Source organism: Brienomyrus brachyistius, chromosome 5 (assembly GCF_023856365.1).
Source record: "Brienomyrus brachyistius isolate T26 chromosome 5, BBRACH_0.4, whole genome shotgun sequence".
Classification (NCBI taxonomy): domain Eukaryota; kingdom Metazoa; phylum Chordata; class Actinopteri; order Osteoglossiformes; family Mormyridae; genus Brienomyrus; species Brienomyrus brachyistius.
This window is the reverse complement of record NC_064537.1, coordinates 1,170,496-1,193,522: the sequence shown is the minus strand read 5'-3', so window position 1 is coordinate 1,193,522 and position 23,027 is coordinate 1,170,496. Positions and strand designations below refer to the sequence as shown.

Below are 23,027 nucleotides of genomic sequence, written 5' to 3'. Positions count from 1 at the left end.
AAAATGTTCTCCCACTAATTTCTACCTATGGCCATGAGTTCTTGTATTAGAACTAATACTGAAGTAACTATTTAGTTGAACAGCATCAAGACCAGTTAGAATATTATATTCCTGGCTCATATCCCCCCTTTGTCTCCTTTGCTCAAGGCTGTACAGATTCAGCTCAGCTAACCTCTCCTAATAATACATTCCTCTAAGACCAGGAATCATTCTTGTAGCCCTATGTTGAACCTTTTCCAAGGTAGCAATGTCCTTTTTAAGGTATGGTGACCAAACCTCCACCCAGTTTTCAGATTTCAGTGGAACCCATAAAATATCTGTACTTTATATTTCTGCTCTCCGCATGGATTACCTTACATTTATCTACCTTAAATTTCATCTGCCAGGTATGAGCCCAGTCGGTAATTAAATGAAGATCTCGCTGTAGCCTCTGTGCTGCTAGTTCAGTATCTGCTACACCCCCCACCTTGGTGTCAGAGAGCTGGTGACAGCATGCAACGTCCTTAGAGGCCGTTTCACATCCACTGCCTGAGGACCAAGGCAGGAATCTGGGCTTCCACTGGCTCAACGCGCAACAAAGGTGAAAGGGGACTGTTACCCACAATGCTCTACAGCGACTGCTCAGCATCACCAGGGCACCCATGGGCACCCATGGGCACGTTCACCGCGTGGCCTGACTCTGTGCCATGGACAGATTGTGTCGTCCAGGGAAATATGTAAATGAGTAAAGTAACGATGATAATGTTTTTTGAAAAAACCTGCTTGCGTGTCCATGCTGAGCCAAGCAGGGTGACTCATTGCCGGCAGTGTGCAGACATCTATCTGTACAGCAGGCACAAAGCTGTGCTGCAAAACACAGTGAATGCTATGAATTACCACCAACAGTGCACTGCAGGCGAGCTTCACACAACTATAATCATTTTAATGCTTTATATAACTGCAGCCTTTTTATATAGACATTTCTTCATACATTTTAGTTCAGACAGTAATACATGCGAGTACTGTACAGTGAATGCTTCTCCTATGTCACCAGGATCGCATTGCCCAAGCTCAGCTGTAGGGGGCACCATATTTCCTAAAAAATACAAATATAGATGAATAGGTAGGCATGCTGAAGGGCATGTCTGTGTACATTTAAAGGAATATAATTTTTTGTTTCATTGGATGTGCTTTCATAAAACATTTTTGTCCATTATGTTAGAAGCAGGCAAAAAAAGAAAACTCTGGCAGAACATTATTAATTTTAATATTAGCATTGTTCTGCTTTAATGCTACAAGTCCGTTAATACGCCAGATTTTGTGATACGCATAAGCAGTGTGTGACTTTCCACATCAAGACTCCCCAATGTGTGCATGTATATTCATTATGAAAATGCCTTTTACTTTGATGTTTAGCATTTTCTAGCGTTTAAACACCAGAGACAAAGACCTTTGAATGCTTAAAAAAGCAGAATCTCGTGGATCAAAGTCAGCTCTGCTCCGCATGCAGCTCAGCCGTAAGTGCCATTGTGATGCTCTTCACTGCACTGACAGTTTACCATTTCAGCCCCATCAAAGGCTTCCTTTACAGGAGATCAAAAGTGTACCAGTGTTTCTCTCTAGGAAGCCAGAACAGGCACAGCAAATGCTCATATCAAACACGCCTTATTGGTGGAGGTGATCCTGAGAACCTTATAAAAGAGCCGCCCGCTTGCATCTGTACTGTTTTTGCCGCAGTGAGGAGTGACGGTTGCATAACAACCGTGAAAGAAAGACAGACATGTTCTTTTGTTTTACTGTTTGTCTGAGAGGTACCTGTGTGCCTCCAGCATCACTACAGCTTATGCAAAGGGATGTGTGCCCAGTGAGCAATCTGGGTGGGCACTAGGACCTGGGAGATGCTCACTGTGAGCTCAGCAGCCACAGCCCCCAGTGGGTTGCCCAAAACTTCATAGCCGCGTCTGGTTGGTGCTGCTTTTCCTGTGGCAAACCAAAACAAAGATTCTCCACATGCTGAAACATTGGAGGAGCACGGCCAAATTTGGACGTGATGCAGACTGATCCGTTTTTGCCAAACACCTGCTGCTCTCAGGTGTAGACCGCGTGCTGTGGCTTTCTCTCCGTGTCCTGGAATGCCGAAGCTCCACTCCTGCCCACACTCCTATCCCTGCAAGCCTGACTCCGCTTCCCCTTTCCTTTGAGTTGCTCCAGTTTGACTAGGATATTGGTCAATCTCCTTTTGAAGACTTGTTGCTATGGAAATCACCTTTCGGCCGGCAGCATAGGGCATGCGTTAATGGTACCTCTAACGGAACTCCTTCAAAGTGTGTAACTGCTAGCATTTAGCACGGTCCTGGAGGGTGACACGCAGACATTGGGAATGCCTTATCTGCCTGTTGGGGGGGGGGGGGGGGCACAGCAGAAGGTGAACAGGCACTTTGGTGGCATATAGGCAGGTGAGAAAGAACCCATTTGACGTAATGTCTTAGAAACATGGAGGAAATGACATATCCATGCATGCGTAGCCAGGCGCAGTAGAGAAAAGCACGGCTGAATCCTACAGACACTCAGAGCATGTGAATAGGCTCCTCCCCATCTGCTACTGAACGGCGCTCCGCTCCAAGGCGGGCTAGCAGGCCACGCTCTTCCTTAGCTCATATCCCATCCCTTTTTTGTGGGATTTCATTTCTCTGCATAGACTATATCCCGTCCTTCCCCAGACATCCGTTTGTCGATTTAATGTGACACGCTGCACACGCTGGTGGATGCACAATAATAAGAACCAATGGTATTAATCATCTGATAAGGCAGAGCATGGTGTTTTAATATCTTTCCTGGATGCTGTTTGTTTAATAAGACAAACGTATATTTCCCTTTTCTTGCATATAAAAATAGATGTGGAACAGGAGGCCCTGGTTTTAAGTGTATGGAAAAATGAAACATCAAAGCTCGCAGTTAAGACGTTTCCAAAAAAACTGTCCAGCACACAGTAATCTGAGGCTCTTCAGGCGATGTCTGTATGTAGTTCTCACTGCTTACAGCTACCCACTGTCACCACCGTTAGCATTTATACTGGGCTAAATCTCTGCCTGTGATCGGAAGGTTGCCTGTTTGAGTCTGTGGGCCCCTGAGTGAGGCCCTTAACCCCCAGCGCCAGGAGCCCTGCACACTACCTGACCCTGTGCCATGACACCCAAGCCTGCTCATATGTCTGTGTGTCTCATGGAGAGCAAGATGGGATTGGAAAAAAGAGCGCTACTGCCACAGGAATCAATAAAGTATCATAATTCTATTCTCTAAAGCAATATACAGTAGGCAACTTAGAGACCGATGAACATGCTGGGTAACACAGCAGACTATGTGAGGTCAGTGCCCAGGCCTGGTCTCTGATTCTCTCGCAGTGACTCAGTGGCAGTCATGGAATCTGTGATGTGACTGCTGAGCAATCTATCTGATAGCCCTTAGCGCTCAGGCACATGCTCAAATGAACAGGAACAAACACAGCCCCTCTCATGCCAGTGCTAGAAAAATATTAACAGAAGGATTATACTCACTAAACAACAGAACCACTGAAATGTATTAAAATTTGACTGCATATTTTAAACAATACCAGTACAAAGGTGTTGCCTACGATAAGACTATCCACACATGAGAATGAGAAGAGTGCTGCCCTCGTAGGTGCCACTGGCAGGTAATCACTGGCAGACCAGTTCCAGCCTGCCCTGTCTACGCTATAACGAAGGCCCTGGGGCCCGTTGGAGCCACCTGAGCTGGAAAGAGCCTGCCTCAGTGTCCCAGCAGGGGGTCTGCCTCAGTGTCCCAGCAGGGGGTCTGCCTCTGTGTCCCAGCAGGGGGTCTGCCTCTGTGTCCCAGCAGGGGGTCTGCCTCAGTGTCCCAGCAGGGGGTCTGCCTTAGTGGGAGCACCATCCTTCTGGAGCTAAGCGGCTTCCCAACATGCCTCTTTCACACCCATTTTTAATTACAAAGGATGTGTTGAATTTCCTGGAAGGATGCTTTTTTTAAATGAAACACTTTGCCTGTTTACTTTTGCAATTTTAGCTTTATTCATCCTACCCTGGTTTAAAATTGGCTATAATAAACGGCACCCTTCCTCGTCATCACATCCACACGTACGCAGCTTTTGAAACCCTCCCGACTGAGCACTGTGGGAGCCAAAGCAGAAGTGGGGAGAGTGCGTGCACCCCCAGCACCCCCATGGGGAGCCCATGTGGAATGCCGACAGAACACAGCCAGTGGCCACTAACCCTCCCCGCAGGACAGAGGTCCAGAGAGCACTGCTGTCTCTAGCCTGGACCACCAGTGACCCAAAAGTGCAGGGAAGGAGCCAATCTCTCTCCCCCAGGTCTCTCCTAAAGAAAAACTACCCTGAAGCCCATCTGCTATGCCTTCCCACCCTTCACAGTCATCTCAATGCACATGGCCGCTGTACCAGCCTGTGGCGCCCGGCCAGCTACAGAACGTTGCGTGAATCTCCTTTTTATTTTATATGAGAAACCCAGATTTACTGCAGGTCAGGAAATCAGCAGAATTTATGCTCACCCAGCTGTAACAAGCATGCACTTACTGAATTCATGTAGTGGTACAAAAAGCTGCAAACAACGTGTTTTTAGATATAACAAAACATTTGTGAAATATGCCAGTGGTTAAGTATATCATTTCCAAATCCATATTACTGAAATTGGAATTTGGTTCTTTTTTCTTGTAATGCACAAATACAAACATAATTGAAAAATAATTACTGAGCAATGAAAGCAATAGGGATCATGAGCTCAAAGGAAGCAGAGAACATGGGAAGAGCGGTCGTGACCATGATCAACAAGAAAAGCACATTTAGGCACCTGACAGCCGCTGGTGGGGGGAACAAGGCCTCAAACCTGGGCCCGGGCATAAGCATGCATAATCAACCGCTACTCAATTCAGTCTAATTGTACTTTACAGCATGAAATTGGCTAAACTAGAGCTCAGTGACTGGCAGTTCCCAGTGACCGCTCCCATCAGAGGTCAGTGACTGGCAGTACTCAGTGATCCTACGCACTAGCAGTCAGTGACTGGCAGTGCCCAGTGATCCTGCCCACTAGCAGTCAGTGACTGGCAGTACCCAGTGATCCTGCCCACTAGCAGTCAGTGACTGCCAGTGCCTTGTGTCTCCTCCCACCAGAGCTCAGTGACTGGCAGTGCCTGCTGATCGCTCCCACCAGAGCTCAGTGACTGGCAGTGCCTGCTGATCCCTACCACCAGAGCTCAGTGACTGGCAGTGCCTGCTGATCCCTACCACCAGAGCTCAGTGACTGGCAGTGCCTGCTGATCGCTCCCACTAGAGCTCAGTGACTGGCAGTGCCTGCTGATCACTCCCACATGCAGTATTTTGCCTTTTCTTTGCTGCTATGAAGATTGCAGAGACGATGTTGCCTGATACACTGTCAGTTTGGTAGGAAATGTACTTCTTTCTTTGATATTTTGGGCACGTTACGCTGTTACCATGGCTACTGGGCAACTAACTTATCAAAGAACATCCAATTTCCAAGGATTCCACAACAGCCTCTCCTCAGACGATGGCATCTGCAGTGCTTACGACCGGACTGCTTTTGCACATGTGCGTTTGGCCCTTAAACGGGTAAGACAAACACATCAAGCAGCTGTCTTGTGACTTGTGTCCTGGCCCTCCTCTGATACATCTCTGGCACTCAGAAACCTATTTTGTTCTATTAGTTCTTTCTTAGCATCACAGAGAATTCTGATTCAATGCATAGGTTTTAATTCTCAGTGTAGCATCACCTAAGTGTAACTGGTGTTTTTCAGAACCACTGCCAAGAAACAGATTAATGATCTGACATGACAAGCTATGAATAATAAGAACATTAATTTTTCATGTACTCTTTGGCATCTGCTTCCCCCCTCAAGCTAGCTAACAGCTGGAAGAGGTATCTGAGTTTTCAAGGCGTGGTTTTTATATGGTCTAACTGCAAATCCACTGCTGTGACGATTCTTCTTTCGGAAACAGGTGTTTTATTAAAACAGCATGAGAAAAATGTATACAGATATGTGGGTATATGGCTCTGTCATGCATGTTTGCAGCACCGAGAAAAGTGCCCATGTTCCCCCCTCCCTTCATTATTATTTTCACCTTTGCACATTATTCTGGGGTCTTGGTGCCCCGGTCACTGTCTCTGAATGAGCCCGTCAGTGAAACAAAAACCTCCAATGGATTTGGTGAATAATGGACAAGAATCTATAAAGACTATATACTATGTTATACTTCCATATTTATTTACTCTACATTTCAACTCACAACACGGACCTTGAAAAGTGTTGAGGAAATAATATAGCAGCTATTACCATCACTTATCAAGGGTGTGAAAATAGAGGAATTATTCACAGGCGTTCTGTCCACAATGGACCCCGGCATTGTGCCCTATGCTTGCTGGAACCGTCTCTGATCAGGATAAGCATTTGTGAGCTAGAGAGATGTTTTTATTGAAATGAAACTATTATGCAAAGCAACTCCTGTGTTACAAAGAGAGTAATACATGACTGTTACAGGTGTTATCAACACCAGAAAACAGCAGCAAACTGTGAAATTCCAGTTAGGTGCAATTAGTCATGTATTATGGGGTTGCAAAGGGAGTAGGATCATCATTTGGGAAAACAATGCCTTGTTTCAGGCATCACAGGGATTAGGTGCAGATGTGATGGAAAGAACATAGATTCCTTTGGCTGTTCTCATCTTCATCTACCGGTTCTCAATGCAACAATCACGATCATCAGCATGTCTAGACGGTCAACCAAGATTCCAGCTTCAGGTTCTGGGGATCCCAAGGTGTGACCAGACCTGTGGTGGAGTACAGAGCATATCGTATAACCCCAAAGACTTCTCATGGGATGTAATGAAACCTATGAGCAACATCTCATATAAATCTGCACAGAAGTAGCATCTCTTATTAAATTGCAAACAGAAGTTAAATAGGCAAATAATCTTAAACATTAGATGAGATGTGCCTTTGGATCGATATCTACACATCAGACAACCCAAAACCAACTCTTACACTCTCAGACTCATTCTTTCACTTTCTGATCCGCACCTATACTATCAAATCCACACTTACACTCTCAGACCCACATGTACACTCTCAGGATCACACTTAGACTATCAGAACCACATTTTCACTTGGAGACTCACTCACAGATTCACTTTTACACTCTCAGACTGACATTTACAGAAACTCCCACTTACACTGTCAGACCCACGTTTACACTCTCCAACCCACACTTACACTCTAGGACTCATGATTACACTCTCAGACCCACACTTACACTCTAAGACTCATGATTACACTCTCAGACCCACACTTACACTCTAAGACTCATGATTACAATCTCAGACCCACACTTATACTCTGAGACCCACACTTACCCTCTCAGATTTACTCTTATGCTCTCAGACCCATGTTTACAGACTCCCACTTACACTCTAAGACTCATGATTACACTCTCAGACCCACACTTACACTCTAAGACTCATGATTACACTCTCAGACCCACACTTACACTCTAAGACTCATGATTACACTCTCAGACCCACACTTACACTCTAAGACTCATGATTACACTCTCAGACCCACACTTACACTCTCAGACCCACACTTACCCTCTCAGATTTACTCTTATGCTCTCAGACCCATGTTTACAGACTCCCACTTACACTCTAAGACTCATGATTACACTCTCAGACCCACACTTACACTCTAAGACTCATGATTACACTCTCAGACCCACACTTACACTCTAAGACTCATGATTACACTCTCAGACCCACACCTACACTCTAAGACTCATGATTACACTCTCAGACCCACACTTACACTCTAAGACTCATGATTACACTCTCAGACCCACACTTACACTCTCAGATTCACTCTTATGCTCTCAGACCCATGTTTACAGACTCCCACTTACACTCTAAGACTCATGATTACACTCTCAGACCCACACTTACACTCTAAGACTCATGATTACACTCTCAGACCCACACCTACACTCTAAGACTCATGATTACACTCTCGGACCCACACTTACACTCTAAGACTCATGATTACACTCTCAGACCCACACCTACACTCTAAGACTCATGATTACACTCTCAGACCCACACTTACACTCTAAGACTCATGATTACACTCTCAGACCCACACCTACACTCTAAGACTCATGATTACACTCTCAGACCCACACTTACCCTCTCAGATTTACTCTTATGCTCTCAGACCCATGTTTACAGACTCCCACTTACACTCTAAGACTCATGATTATACTCTCAGACCCACACTTACACTCTAAGACTCATGATTACACTATCAGACCCACACTTACACTCTAAGACTCATGATTACACTCTCAGACCCACACCTACACTCTAAGACTCATGATTACACTCTCAGACCCACACTTACACTCTCAGATTCACTCTTACGCTCTTAGACCCACTATTTCACTCCATATGACACCTTCTTCTGCATTGTCACTGTTACCCTTATTTCAGAACACAGGAGAGAATAAATGATGAGTGCTTAATGAGTTGTATGTTTGATTATCAGCCATCTTTAGCCATATGTTCAGAAGGAATTGCTTGAAAGAACTGTAATTAAAAACATAAAGTTAGTTTTTAATGATCCAGCTGAACACGGATTATTGCGGGTCTGCAGTGTCTTGACTGGGCTTGTACTTACTCTAATTTCAGTGTTTATTAAGCTGCTCCCTGCCTCTCACTGTTTCATCTTGTATAATTCATTATTTGGATGTGATGTTTTCATAGGTTTATATTTCTATTTCTCATTAACTGGCTGGCTTTGGCCGGAAGACCCTTAAAAACAGAGAATATTCTGGTATTGTAAATAATAAAGAAAATGACCTCCTGTGAGTCAACTGCGGGAAACTTGTCTCATCAGCCATGCTGAATACAGTTATTGATTATAGTAAACTACTTCATAATTTCTAACAAGAAAGTAAAGATGGCTTGAAAAAAGAAATGAAAATGAAATTGTATCCAAGTGCAAGCGGATGGTGGATAGATAGAACCCAATGTGTTTCTAAGCCCTGCTAGATGCCTGTGTGAATGGAAATTCATTTATACTGAACAGCGTGGAAGGCAGACACCACAAAGAATTCCTGTGGGAGGAGAATGAGATGTGCTGGGAGGAAGGATGCACGAAAAGCGGAGGGGCAGCGGGACTGGAAGCCGGCTCTTCAACTGAGCAGCCTGGCGGTCTGCAGCACTGAGCAGCTCATCAGCCTCCCAGGCTTCAAAATCTTAGTCGTCTCAATGGTGCCTCAGACAGCCCCAGGATGTAGAAACATTCGATATTTCTGTTTCCAGATCCTGTGCTGGCCAATAAGGGCTGAAAATCTGTAAGCAGCATCAGATCATCTCTTGTGGTCCACCTTCAAACACACAAAATGCCCCATTGAAAGACTAAGCTGTAAGCAGTGCAGTGCAAATCAAGTCACATCATGAGATACAATAAACTAATTAAATGAATAATGCCTGATGGGGCCGATGCAGACAATACAGTACATCGCAAACACAACAGCACAACATGACAGCATGCATGCAAAAAGGAGCATTTGGACTTTAAATCCATTTCGTACAATAATATGAACGCCCACCCCCCCACCCCCATCTCTTGCTGTGTGCGTGGGTGTGTGAACTTTAAAAGAAAGCCGGCCACTGACAAGTCCCACTGACTGTCTGTCGAGTGCCGCCGTGTGAGTTCACAGCCCCCCGGGCGCCTCGATAATGACGCCCAGCGCACCGATCGCACGTAACGATGGGCCGCTCCGGGGCACCGGGCGCCGCTAGAAGAGGCGCGCAGCTCCGATCTGCGGCACATGGGACCAGCCCCGACTGGGGAGGAGACCCTCGCTCATCGATGGTCTTAATCCAACAGCACATGAGCTGAGATTTCGGGAGTGAAGAGAGACACGTATCTGCGCCTGCCGCTTATCAAGCCGCCAGCTGTCCGGCAGCATGGTGGAGCTGGAGAAGGACGTTCTGCCGCTGCCGCCGCGGTACCGCTTCCGCGACCTGCTGCTCGGTGATTGGCAAGCAGATGACAGGTAAGAATCAATTCACGCTAGTTCTGTTCTGTTCTGCGTAAAATTAATATTTATTTCAAGATCTTTGTATTCCCTGCATGGAATACACTTCAACCATATGTTAAATGACTTGATCGCGTGGAACCTCTTAAAAGTGAAATGCCCAAGGATTTGCGGCACGTCGTGTACATGTATGTGTAGGGTACATGGAATATACATGATTTCTGTGAGTGTTAATCACACTGCAGCGATGGCGCTCCTTTTTATGGACCGTATTCGTGCAACAGGTCCCAGTCTAGCAGGCTCAGATTGCGAGAGAGATGCGTACGAGAAGCCGCTGCGCAAACCCTTGTGCCGTTTATTGCTCTGATTTAAAACGTTTATTTATTTACTCCGATTTAAAACAATTATTTTACTTTTATACTGTCAGAGCAAGTTTAAACCGTGATGTCGGTGGCCTCGGTTCATGTGCAAAGTCAGTCAGGAGTAAGTGCGACTACCGGGAAAGGCGCACTGATGCCTTCCGATCTCCGCTTTCATTTTCCTCAAAATGACAGAATTATGACCGAATACAGCTGCTATTTAATGCACTTCATTGGGCGCTGGCATATTATACGCGAAAGGGTATTGATATTACAAGTGATTACCAAAGCTTCTTTATGTTATTTTGCAGTCTCCATGAAGTAGAAAGCTAGACTGTCATTGACACTGGGAATGTGATCGACGCTTTGTAGATACAGTAGACTGTATTCATGTTTTATGACGGTTTGCATCAATAACAGGGAGATGTTATAAATGAAATAAAACCAACAACGTTTATTTTTCTCTGGTGATTTCCTATCTAAATCTTACCCAGGATTACCAATGGTCTATTTAACTCTTCATCTTCTCGTAAAAAATATCAGTATTATTTCAACTCCCTGCCTGGTTGGAAAATTAGACCACTTTATGGGCTCTTTGACGTGACCACAGCAAACTTTATGAGGTTTTTGTGATTTCGCGTAAGATGCCATTGATTAAATATCTTGTACATGTACAACATTTAAGACAAATATTTCACTTTCCAGAAAATATTACATAGTTTACGGTGATCTATCAGCCAGGATCGATATCTTTGTTTGCTTTGTTGAACCTACTATTAAAACGGTGAGTAAGAAATGTGTATTTTTTTAGAAGTATCCTGATGTCCCCTTTAATAGTAAAATCTGACCATGTATAGCCAACCAAACATTCAAAATACAGGCAAGAAGAATATATTTTTAGACATAATATGGCTTTCCTTCCTGCATACGGAAGTGGGCCACTATCCATACCACGTGCTTCTTCTGTCAATTTATTTATTCATTAATTTATATCTTTTTCATTTATCTACTACCGGATGGCAGTGTACAATAACTGCCCTGCCTGTCCGGAGTTAATGCACCTTTGCCCAGACAGCAATCCCGTAACACTGGCAGTTAGAGGCCAGCAGGGAAGAACATTCATATGCTGACTGGAGATCCAGGTGTGGAGCTCAGCCAGTCCTACCTGTGCCTGCAGAAGGCTGCTCAGAGAGAGAGACTCAGCTCACTGTGGTTCTCTCAGCCCAGCAAAGACTCAGCTCACTGCGGCTGTCTCAGGCCAGCCAAAGACTCAGCTCACTGCGGCTGTCTCAGCCCAGCCAAAGACTCAGCTCACTGCGGCTGTCTCAGGCCAGTCAAAGACTCAGCTCACTGCGGCTGTGTCAGCCCAGCAAAGACTCAGCTCACTGCGGCTGTCTCAGCCCAGCAAAGACTCAGCTCACTGCGGCTGTCTCAGCCCAGCCAAAGACTCAGCTCACTGCAGCTGTCTCAGCCCAGCAAAGACTCAGCTCACTGCGGCTGTCTCAGCCCAGCCAAAGGACCTAACTCAGGTTTTGACTTAGGTTTTGAAAATAGATGATAAAAGGCTAAATTTGCCAAGAAATAACTAGACTTTTAAGTAAAGCATCTGTGTTAGAGGGAGGTTAGCAGAGGTATCACTTGAAATTTCACAATAACAATCTAATTTCAAAGTGTGCTGAGATGCTTCGTTTGGGGAGAGGGAATCATTTACATCCAGATGGTTTTCCTGCAGAAAAAAGGAGTGATGAGAATCCCAAGGAGGCCTTTCATTGTTGTGATATGCTGGTCATTGTTATATGGTAAAAGTGTAAAAGATTTGCTCAAGATCCCAGTACATTTTCCCTGTCTTCTGGGCACCATCACAGCTCCCTCACAATTGTTATGGCTTTTTAATGATGCTGTTGAAGATGCTCTGAATTATATTCTGCTTCTAAAATATTCGGCTCTGTTATAAACTGTTTAGATGGTGCACTGACTAGCCAATATAACATCATACGGTTGCATTGTGTAAAGTAGGAGGCCTGTCTGTCTCTTGGGGGACGTCGATGGTGATTTGCACAAGAAGTGCACATGTGTGTGCTTTGTGAATAGTGTGTGATTGTGCTTTGTGAATAGTGTGTGTTTGTGTTTTGTGAATAGTGTGTGTTTGTACTTTGTGAATAGTGTGTGTTTGTACTTTGTGAATAGTGTGTGATTGTGCTTTGTGAATAGTGTGTGTTTGTGTTTTGTGAATAGTGTGTGTTTGTACTTTGTGAATAGTGTGTGTTTGTACTTTGTGAATAGTGTGTGATTGTGCTTTGTGAATAGTGTGTGATTGTGCTTTGTGAATAGTGTGTGATTGTACTTTGTGAATAGTGTGTGTTTGTGCTTTGTGAATAGTGTGTGTTTGTGTTTTGTGCATAGTGTGTAATTGTGATTTGTGCATGGTGTGTGTTTATGCATTGTGAATAGTGTATTTTTGTACATTGTATATTGTTTGTGTTTGTGTTTTGTTTTGTGTGTGTTCATACCTTGTGTTTATTGTGTGTTTATGCTTTGTGTTCCCAACTAATGTGACAGTTCTCGGTTATTAAGTGTGAAAATATTTTGTTGTCCTCTTCACACTGTACACTTACCCATTGCCACACTGTGATTCCCCAAATAAAGCTGTGGTCTGTGCTGAAATCCCAGTGTGGCCTGGCTGGCTGAAGCACCCCAAACCCTGACACACTCTTGCCGAGTGTTTCGGGTCCGTAGTTTGCTCACCCTGTGTATTAGTGTGTAACTGCAGTTATGCGCTCACTCTCTCTATGTCTAGCTGCTGTTCCGCATGTGTGTGCTGTGTCAGCTTTGCCTTTACCTGATCTGCTTTAAAGGCTGGAAGGTGATGGCCGACAGTGTGTCTCTGGGTAAACCACCGCCTGTTCCTCCGTATCAATGCAGGTGCACCTGCTTTACCTGCAGTAATACTATTAAATGTCTATTAAGCTGCGTTGTAGTATGCTCCACGGTTTCTAAACACTGCACAATTACCCAAAATGCACTTAAAAATCATGCATCCATGGATTCATCCATCCATCCATTTATTGTAACTGCTTGTCCGGGTTGTGCGGGCGGGGGGGGGGGGTACGAAGTTTATCCCAGAGGCTATAGCTGCAAGGCATTAGCATGAGTTGAGGAGCGTAATGTTCAGGTAGTTCTCCTTACTCCAGGATGTCAGTGTCTCCACAGTGTGAAACAGCATGCAAACAAAACTCCCGACTGTACTGACATACTAAAATGTGATTTCCAGCGGATTAAGGCGCAGTCTGCCCTGGGCTTCACAATGCAAGCAGCACATTCTCCGGGCTACTTTTTTAGCTTCCTGCATGGAGTGTGGAGGGAAGGAGCAGCTCTGGGAGAATTCCTGAATGGGTGGTGTGAGATTTGCGTAACGGGGGAAACGACAGCGCAGTGTGTCATGGTGGAAATGTGGTTTCTTACTAGGTACAGGGAGAAGAATGGGGCAGAGGGTGAGAGGGGCAGGGAGAGATTGTGTGTGTAATGGATGCAGCATGAGTGAGAGCACTACGGCTGGGCTGTCCGTGACCACTGGGGGAGGAGGCAGGCTTACACCCCAAAGCGCCATCAGAGTTTATTACTGTGTGCCCCCCCACGGGTATGAATAAACTCCTGCTGTTCTATTAGTGTGTGTATTTGTGTGCGTGTGTGTGTGTGTGTGTGTGTGTGTGTGTTTGTGTGTGTGTGTGTGTGTGCGTGTGTGTGTGTGTTTGTGTGTGTGTGTGTGTGTGTGTGTGTGTTTGTGTGTGTGTGTGTGTTTGCGTGTGTGTGTGTTTGTGTGTGTGTGTGTGTTTGTGTGTGTGTGTTTGCGTGTGTGTGTGTGTGTGTGTGTGTGTGTGTGTGCCAAAAGTCTCTTCTGTGTGCCAAAAGTCTTGTATTTAGTTTGCTTACTTATGGTTAAAGTTAGGGCTGGGTAGGGGTTGAGGTTGTCATTGTTAGGATTATGGTTGTACCCATAGAAATGAATAGAGAGTCCCCACAAAGGTATGAATATGTGGACTGTGGTAGCAATAGGAAATTACATATTTGAATATGTGAAGGTCCAGCCAGTGCTGCTCTCAGTTACGACATTCTGTCCCTGCTACCTTCGGGATATAGTCCCCATTTTTGTCTTTGTCTTTCTTTTGCGTATTTGCTGACAGTTCAGCCTGTGCTCTGGGCTGCGTGACATGGTAGCCAGAAGAATGCGGCCGGCCCACAGAGAGAGCCGTGGGGAACGCCGGCCGGCAGCCCTGCTTAGGTGGGCCCACACATGTACTCGGCGTCTTGAGAGACTCTGAGGGATGACTCACCATGAGACTGTCCTCGACTCTCCATGGATCGTGTTTCTCACCGTAATCTGGTGTTTACGCGCCATTGCTCTGCCTGGCACCAAGCTTCCTCTGGCCTGATGAGGCTGCTTGGGCCCATGAGGCCTCCTGCATACACCTTAGACATAGCAGTCCTCTCAATGGCTCCTCCCCATTTTTTTCTTCACAAATCCACATCAACGTTGGATGATGATGTCATTCTCCCCCAATTAAGCCGCGCCTGCATTGCCGTAGCCCTTGCAGGATGAGCCACTTTTTACATAGAAAATGTACCCTACTGCCAAATGCTAAAACAGGAGGGGGGGGCAGGCAAAGACAGTAAGGTTGGGGTTATAAGAGTGGGGGGCATTAGACCTTCTCCCTGAGACCCTAAGCCATCAGTGATAGCATTTACCACCTTTCAAACCACTCATAAGAATTGCCCCCCAAAGGTTTGCCCCCCCCGGACACAAACAATCACTGCACTAAATATTAAATAGGAGTTGCTGAAGCAGTCTGTTCTGCTAACCAGCTAGCTAACTATACCATCTTCCCACTCTCCTTGCTTGGCCGTTTGTCTGGTTTGCGAAACATCTCTGGGGAGGGATGAAGCGATGTTTTGAGTAGGGCTCCTGAAACAGCAGACCCGACCCTGCCTGCGAACCTCCTTGGTGGGCGGTTCTGGGGGGCGGGGCTTCTTACCACACCTCCTGCCGTCTTTATGTATGCCGAGTGCCGTATGTTTTCTCACATTTCCACCCCATTCAAAATGGCAGTTTTCCTTTTGTATATCGACCAGTCTTTGTTATTCCTCTGATCAACCCCTGATTCCCATCTGTCCCTCAAAACAGAGGCACACAATAAACCTTTACAGGGTCCTCAGGGTCTGCCTGCGGCTTGGGGGGTCGGGGTGCTTTTCTGCTTTTCCTGTCGAGGTGGTGGTTAATCTGCTTAGCCTGCTTTCTGAACTTCTCCTACACTTCGGTTCAGCATTTATCAACAAGCTGCCATTTCCCCTCAGGGGGGAGGGGCTCTTTAACAGCAGGCTACCGATTGCTCTGCCATAGCAGCTGCTGAGGCACCTTGTGCTGGAAATACTGTTCTGCTGTTTCCATCGTCCTGGACGTGAAACCCAGGAGGAGATGTGCAGCCTGTGTCCTGGCTGATGTTCTCCTGCCTTAATGGTTCTTAAATATACACTTTATAATATGATATCCGTCTGCCGGTCAGGTTTTGACACCTGGACTAAATAACGTTATGATTCTGATACTTTCTGATGTGATACTAAAAAAATCCAGCCTTGTGCTGCCACATTGTTGGCCCATGGACATGTCTATGTGTATAAAATACATGATTGACACTTTGAAGCAGCCAATGGAAACAGGGCTTCTGTTTAAATAGCCCCGTCCATTCCACTTTGAGTATCCAATAAAGGGCTCTTTCGCCCCAGAGCTCTGAGAATGTGGGGCCATAAAGGATGTTTTTAAGCAGACGTCAACGCATAGTACTTCACCCTCATCCCTCTTGTCATAGTTTGCTTCTTTGTTCTGGCGATACAATTGGATAAACCCCCTCACCCCACAGTTTTACACATATCTACTTCATTGCTACTTCTTTCGCAGTTTGTGCTCCTTCGATGCCCTTCCAGTGGCAACAATGTGTTGCAACATAAGAGGAAGTGCGAACGATGTGATTGTGTGAAAAGTCTCAGGGAAATGGAGACGTGGGAACAGAAATTGCCAAGGTTAATGAGCACTGGTTCTGGGCTACCAAGGAGCTTGTGTATGCAAATGGAAGTGTATTCAAAGTAGTAAACTGAAACTCCTTATTTACTTAAGTATTAAGACTTTTCCTCCATGTTGAGCCTGGAATCTCTTTGAGATCTGTGGTCTCATACTTAGATACTTTAAATATCTTGGGGCTATTGGTGCAAGTGGGTCACATGAGCAATTTTTTTTGAGCCTGAAGAGAGAGTCAAAAATTCTCGCCAATCATCTGCGCCAGGGGAGTCAAGGTGCCCCCTGGTTATCTACCTCAGAGAAATTCAATTGATTGGACCAGACAGTCTCACTCCTCTACATATAAAACAACAAGCCATGAATTCACAGGGACTCTCTGTAGTGCTCTGAGATATAATTACTGTCATTGCATAGAACTGGAGAAGAGGTTGAAGAAGATTAACCAATGCTCAAAAGTTTTAAGGAGTACAGTGGAAGAAGTTATGAACCGCCAAGATTATTCCCAGAACTGTCTGTCTGAACTCTGAGAACACAAGGAAAACGATTCTCTGGTTTGATAAGATAAAAATTGAACTGTCTGACAAGGTTCAGGTAGTGCTTGTCATCTGGAGAATAATGTTCGTACAGTGAAGGAAAGTGCTGCTGATATAATGCTGTAATGTATCTCAGCAGTACAGACAGTGACACTGGTCAGGACTGAGGCAATGATGAATGGAGCCACCTACAGAGTGACGGAACATGCAGCGAGAACCTTGGACCTTAGCATGAAGCACGTGGCCAAGCCTGCTTTCGAGTAGCTGTAGATCCCTGATTGCATGTGATGGGGGGCCTGAGGCCCCCTCCCAAAGAGCGGGCAGAACACCATAAGAACACTGTGCAGAGACGTGAAGCTCGTCGAGACCACCCATCCAACCTGACAGAGCTTCAGAGGATCTCAATGTCGATAATTATCACATTATAGTTATAAGTCATTATTTCTTCACTTTCAGGCTCAATTTTTGCTTGAAATTCCCTTATAATTTCCCTTCAGAACATGCAAACAGGTGGCAAGTTGATAGAACTGCAAGCTGAACTCTACTTTTAATAAATCATACAAAATAACATCTTTTGTCGTAGGGTGTTAGTGCCGGCAGTACTGTTTGTTGCTGGGTTTTACAGGGGTGGGTTTAACATTGCTGATAGAGTGTAACACTAGTGATACATTGACAGTACGGTATTGCTGATAGAGTGTAACACTAGTGATACACTGACAGTACGGTATTGCTGATAGAGTGTAACACTAGTGATACACTGACAGTACGATATTGCTGATAGAGTGTAACACTAGTGATACACTGACAGTACGGTATTGCTGATAGAGTGTAACACTAGTGATACACTGACAGTACGATATTGCTGATAGAGTGTAACACTAGTGATACACTGACAGTACGGTATTGCTGATAGAGTGTAACACTAGTGATACACTGACAGTACGATATTGCTGAGATTTTTTCTTTGGTCTGTACCATATTTCTAAAGATTGAAAGTGGAAAACCTAATTTCTGGTGTTTGTGACAATAAATATTTGCATTCTGTTTGTTCTACTGTGTGGCAGTGCATCAGCTGGTGAAGTAAGTTCACAGCATTTCCAGTTTTAGTTGTCATTATTAGTCGTTTTCTGCAGGCTCTACAGTGCACTGCACTAGCCTGTTGCCTGTCTGACTTTAAATATCCAGAGTATCACCACACCATAAACAGCTTTTTAACTTGTTTGCTATTAAGTGATTTTCCTTATTGACAGTTTATTGAAGTTTGTCATTTTTATAATTTAAGTTTGATATGACGTTAAATCGATATATTGGTTATATTACCCAGGCCTGCCTTTTTCTGAGGAGACCAGTTGCTGGGGTCTAGCTGAAATGAACTCCTTTACTGCTCTCTCACAATCTCCATCCTCTCCCCGTGGCTCTTGTCATCTTCACAGAAATAACAGCCCAGCTGCCTTCTCTCAGTCGGGAAGGGGGGGCGGGGGGGGGGGGCATGCACTATAATATCACTGTCTCACATGCCCACTCACTCTCTGGGTTCATCCCAAAGCTGGTTTGAGCCTCATCAAACAGTTTTCTACACAGTTACCAGCATCTGCTTTAGAGAGAAAGCTTGTTTGATTTTTCCTGAACTGTGTGACCCCTTTACCCAGTATGCCTCACTGGTGGCATACCGACGTAGTGGCCGCTGGATGCCAGCCAATCTTACCGGCTTCTTTCCAGACATCACTCCTCAGTCATTGACGTTACCACGGTTACACAAACTTCAGCTACACTGCAGCCAGCTGGATACGGGGTTGATTTGCCTTCATGTATTAATTAAGACATTCAGATCTGCAGCACCGTACAAGCAGGTGATAAGCTGGGAGGAAAGCTAATATGCATCCATCCAGTTTCCAGACCGCTTATCCTACTGGGTCACGGGGGGTCCAGAACATATACCGGAAGCTATGGGCATGAGGCAGGGAACAACCCAGGATGGGGGGCCAGCCCATCGCAGGGCACACTCACACACCGGTCACTCACACATGCACTCCTACGGGTAATTTAGTAACTCCAATTAGCCTCAGCATGTTTTTGGACTGTGGGGGGAAACCGGAGTACCCGGAGGAAACCCCACGACGACATGGGGAGAACATGCAAACTCCACACACATGTGACCCAGGCGGAGATTTAAACCCAGGTCCCAGAGGTGCTAACCACTGCACCACCATGCCTCCCAGGAAACTAATATTTTTCCGAAAAATAAGTTGAACTACTGTAAGTTGAACTACTGTAAGTTGAACTACTTTGCAGCTCTACAACAGGTATCATTTAAAAGATCTCTAGGGCCATATCTGGGGGGGATGGGGGGGGGCTTATTGAGTTTCATCTTAAGAGATGCCACGTCACATCGCAGTTGAAGTCAGGGTGCTGAGGTCGGAGGTGGACCCCACAATTTGTGAGAGTTTACAGTTGAACACATTTGCTGAGCCCTCCTTTAGGGGCATGGAGCAGCCAACCCGAGGCAATCCTTGGCATCCCCAACACATGCCTTGTTCATCCGAGCACCAACCAACACCAGATTTTCTCCTGTCTTGCATGAAACTCTACTCATGGCTCCAGTCGCTTTGCCCAGGTTGTAAGCTGTCACATGGGGGCAGTTTGTGTCGTGATAAATGCTCACAACTTAGCTTCATGGCTGAACTGTTGCATGTCGGTGCTGCACATTATTCCCTGCCCAGCCTCCCTTGTTTCTCCACCATGGCATCTGCTACCAATTCAAAAAACCGTGTCCATCACCTTCTCCTGGCAGAGAATATTCAACCCCCCTTTAAATAAATCCAAGTCGCCTTCGCTGCCCCCTCTCTCGACTCCCCATGTCGCCATTTTTAGCTCAGTGCTTGCCGCGATGTAGAAACCTGCAACCACTGCTACCTCTCATTCCAGGCTTGGAGGCAGAACGTGGCGATTTGCGATGTGGCGTCGTGGTGTGACAGTGGCGAGACTGTGTGGGCGTGTAGGTAGGAGCAGGATTTGGCTGCTGGTCACATGGGAGCACATCTCTACCTCTCAAGTCTGGAAATGCAGGAGAAGCCCGGTTTCACAACTGCCATGATTGAGCAGAAGAGGAGGTGTTGGGTCAGAGTAGCTAAGTATTAAAGGGACTGGGCATGGCTCTGTAGTCTCAAGGCCAGACGGAGGTGCTATAGTCTCAGGGCCAGATGGAGGTGCTGTAGTCTCAGGGAAGGATGGAGGTGCTGTAGTCTCAGGGCCAGACGGAGGTGCTGTAGTCTCAGGGCCAGTCGGAGGTGCTGTAGTCTCAGGGCCAGTCGGAGGTGCTGTAGTCTCAGGGCCAGTCGGAGGTGCTGTAGTCTCAGGGCCTGTCGGAGGTGCTGTAGTCTCAGGGCCAGACGGAGGTGCTGTAGTCTCAGGGCCTGTCGGAGGTGCTGTAGTCTCAGGGCCAGTCGGAGGTGCTGTAGTCTCAGGGCCAGATGGAGGTGCTGTAGTCTCAGGGCCAGTCGGAGGTGCTGGAGTCTCAGGGCCAGTCGGAGGTGCTGTAGTCTCAGGGCCTGTCAGAGGTGCTGTAGTCTCAGGGCCAGTTGGAGGTGCTGTAGTCTCAGGGCCTGTCGGAGGTGCTGTAGTCTCAGGGCCTGTCGGAGGTGCTGTAGTCTAAGGGCCAGACGGAGGTGCTGTAGTCTCAGGGCCAGACGGAGGTGCTGTAGTCTCAGGGCCAGTCGCAGGTGCTGTAGTCTCAGGGCCAGTCGGAGGTGCTGTAGTCTCAGGGCCTGTCGGAGGTGCTGTAGTCTCAGGGCCAGTCGGAGGTGCTGTAGTCTCAGGGCCAGTCTGAGGTGCTGTAGTCTCAGGGCCAGTCGGAGGTGCTGTAGTCTCAGGGCCTGTCGGAGGTGCTGTAGTCTCAGGGCCAGTCGGAGGTGCTGTAGTCTCAGGGCCTGTCGGAGGTGCTGTAGTCTCAGGGCCTGTCGGAGGTGCTGTAGTCTCAGGGCCAGTTGGAGGTGCTGTAGTCTCAGGGCCAGATGGAGGTGCTGTAGTCTCAGGGCCTGTCGGAGGTGCTGTAGTCTCAGGACTAATATAACACTCTGGATTATATGTTCATTTAGTGTCCAAGTTCATTCCATACAGCACTCTGACAAATGTATTTGTTCCAAGGCACTAAACAGGAGTGTGCACTGATATGTTGTTAGATCACGCATATGGGAGAGAACACAAAATCTAGTAGAGGAGGTAAAAACTCTATAGTCAATAAAATAATTGTTAGGAATCTGAGGCTTGTGGGCTCAGTTAGAAAGGGCTAGTGGACACGCATATACACATGCAATGCACACACACACACACACACACACCATACATACATACAGACACACACATTCCGTATGAGTCAGAAGTGCTCATGAGGTTTTCATGCCGGATGTCGAGAAGCCGGTCTGGAAGCTGTGCTTGGGAAACTGACATTTAGCCTTCTGGACACACTGCTGCCGGTGTGGCGCCGAACACTGAAAGGCCAGAGCCATCAGGGGGCACCATTTAGGGACCTCATATGAGGAACGTGGTCCCGGGGGTGTTAATTATGCGTACTCCAGCACATAAGCCTTCTAGGGGACACAGCGCAGGTGATGACACACTCACACCTGAAAACGCACCGTTATCAGTCCCAGTTACATGTGAGGTCTCTTCAAAGGCCCTCAGTCTGAGCGTGAATGCAGCACAGCCCCCATCAGATCATCATGCTGCTAAGCCTGCCCTCTGTCACCTGAGTATCTCATGCTGAGTCCTTAAAGGTGTCCTCGGCTCCAGGCTGGTGTACGCTGGGGAGATGCTGGTCACTGGCCCTGCGACTTACAGAGTGAAGGGACTGTGTACCAGAGATGCTGTCCCTGCCTGGAACATATGCAGAGTATGAAGGATGGGGACTGATGTCGGAGAATATAATAAGCAATGAATGAATGGACAACAAAAAAGTTATTACCAACAATTGGTTGTGTCATTTGCTTTATCAAAAAGCAATCAATCAGATATGATTGCAGGGCTCTGCACAACAGTCACACAGCTATCTGTCTCTTATTCTGTCTCTCTCTCTCCCTCTGTCTCTTATTCTGTCTCTCTCTCTCCCTCTGTCTCTTATTCTGTCTCTCTCTCCCTCTGTCTCTTATTCTGTCTCTCTCTCCCTCTGTCTCTTATTCTGTCTCTCTCTCCCTCTGTCTCTTATTCTGTCTCTCTCTCCCTCTGTCTCTTATTCTGTCTCTCTCTCCCTCTGTCTCTTATTCTGTCTCTCTCTCCCTCTGTCTCTTATTCTGTCTCTCTCTCCCTCTGTCTCCTATTCTGTCTCTCTCTCCCTCTGTCTCTTATTCTGTCTCTCTCTCCCTCTGTCTCCTATTCTGTCTCTCTCTCCCTCTGTCTCTTATTCTGTCTCTCTCTCTCCCTCTGTCTCCTATTCTGTCTCTCTCTCCCTCTGTCTCTTATTCTGTCTCTCTCTCCCTCTGTCTCTTATTCTGTCTCTTTCTCCCTCTGTCTCTTATTCTGTCTCTTTCTCCCTCTGTCTCCTATTCTGTCTCTCTCCCTCTGTCTCTTATTCTGTCTCTCTCTCTCCCTCTGTCTCTTATTCTGTCTCTCTCTCTCCCTCTGTCTCTTATTCTGCCCCCTCTCCCTCTATCTATTACTTTGTCCCTGCCTCTCCCTGTCTCCTATACTGTCCCTCACTCAATATCTCATTCTGTCCCTTCTCCTCTGCAACTCTTTGACCTTTATTCTGTCCCCTTTCTCCTTTGACTGTTTGACTCTTGTTCTGTCCCTGCCTTGAACAATTGCACTCTCATATAAACTATTTCAGTTTTCTGGGTTTTTTATATTGAAACAAGAGGCTTCGATAAGATGAGTTTTTAATTAGGAGAACAATGGTTTAGCCCTTCTAAGCTGCCTTTGAGATTGTCTTTAAACCTGACAAATGAAACAACAGCCATGTTACCCACTCTTAATTAAGGAGAG

The 23,027-nt window shown here is 46.2% G+C and overlaps 1 protein-coding gene across 1 annotated transcript in view; it reads left to right on the top strand.

Moving 5' to 3' along the window:
* Positions 1–9,755: 9,755 nt before the first annotated feature.
* The window catches only part of LOC125741753 (potassium channel subfamily T member 2-like), a 68,247-nt gene continuing 54,975 nt past the window's right edge, over positions 9,756–23,027 (top strand). Inside the window, exon 1 of the mRNA XM_049013050.1 lies at positions 9,756–10,110. Within this exon, the coding sequence (XP_048869007.1) occupies positions 10,022–10,110 (89 nt within the window). The 5' untranslated portion in view covers positions 9,756–10,021. The remainder of the gene's footprint in view (positions 10,111–23,027) is intronic.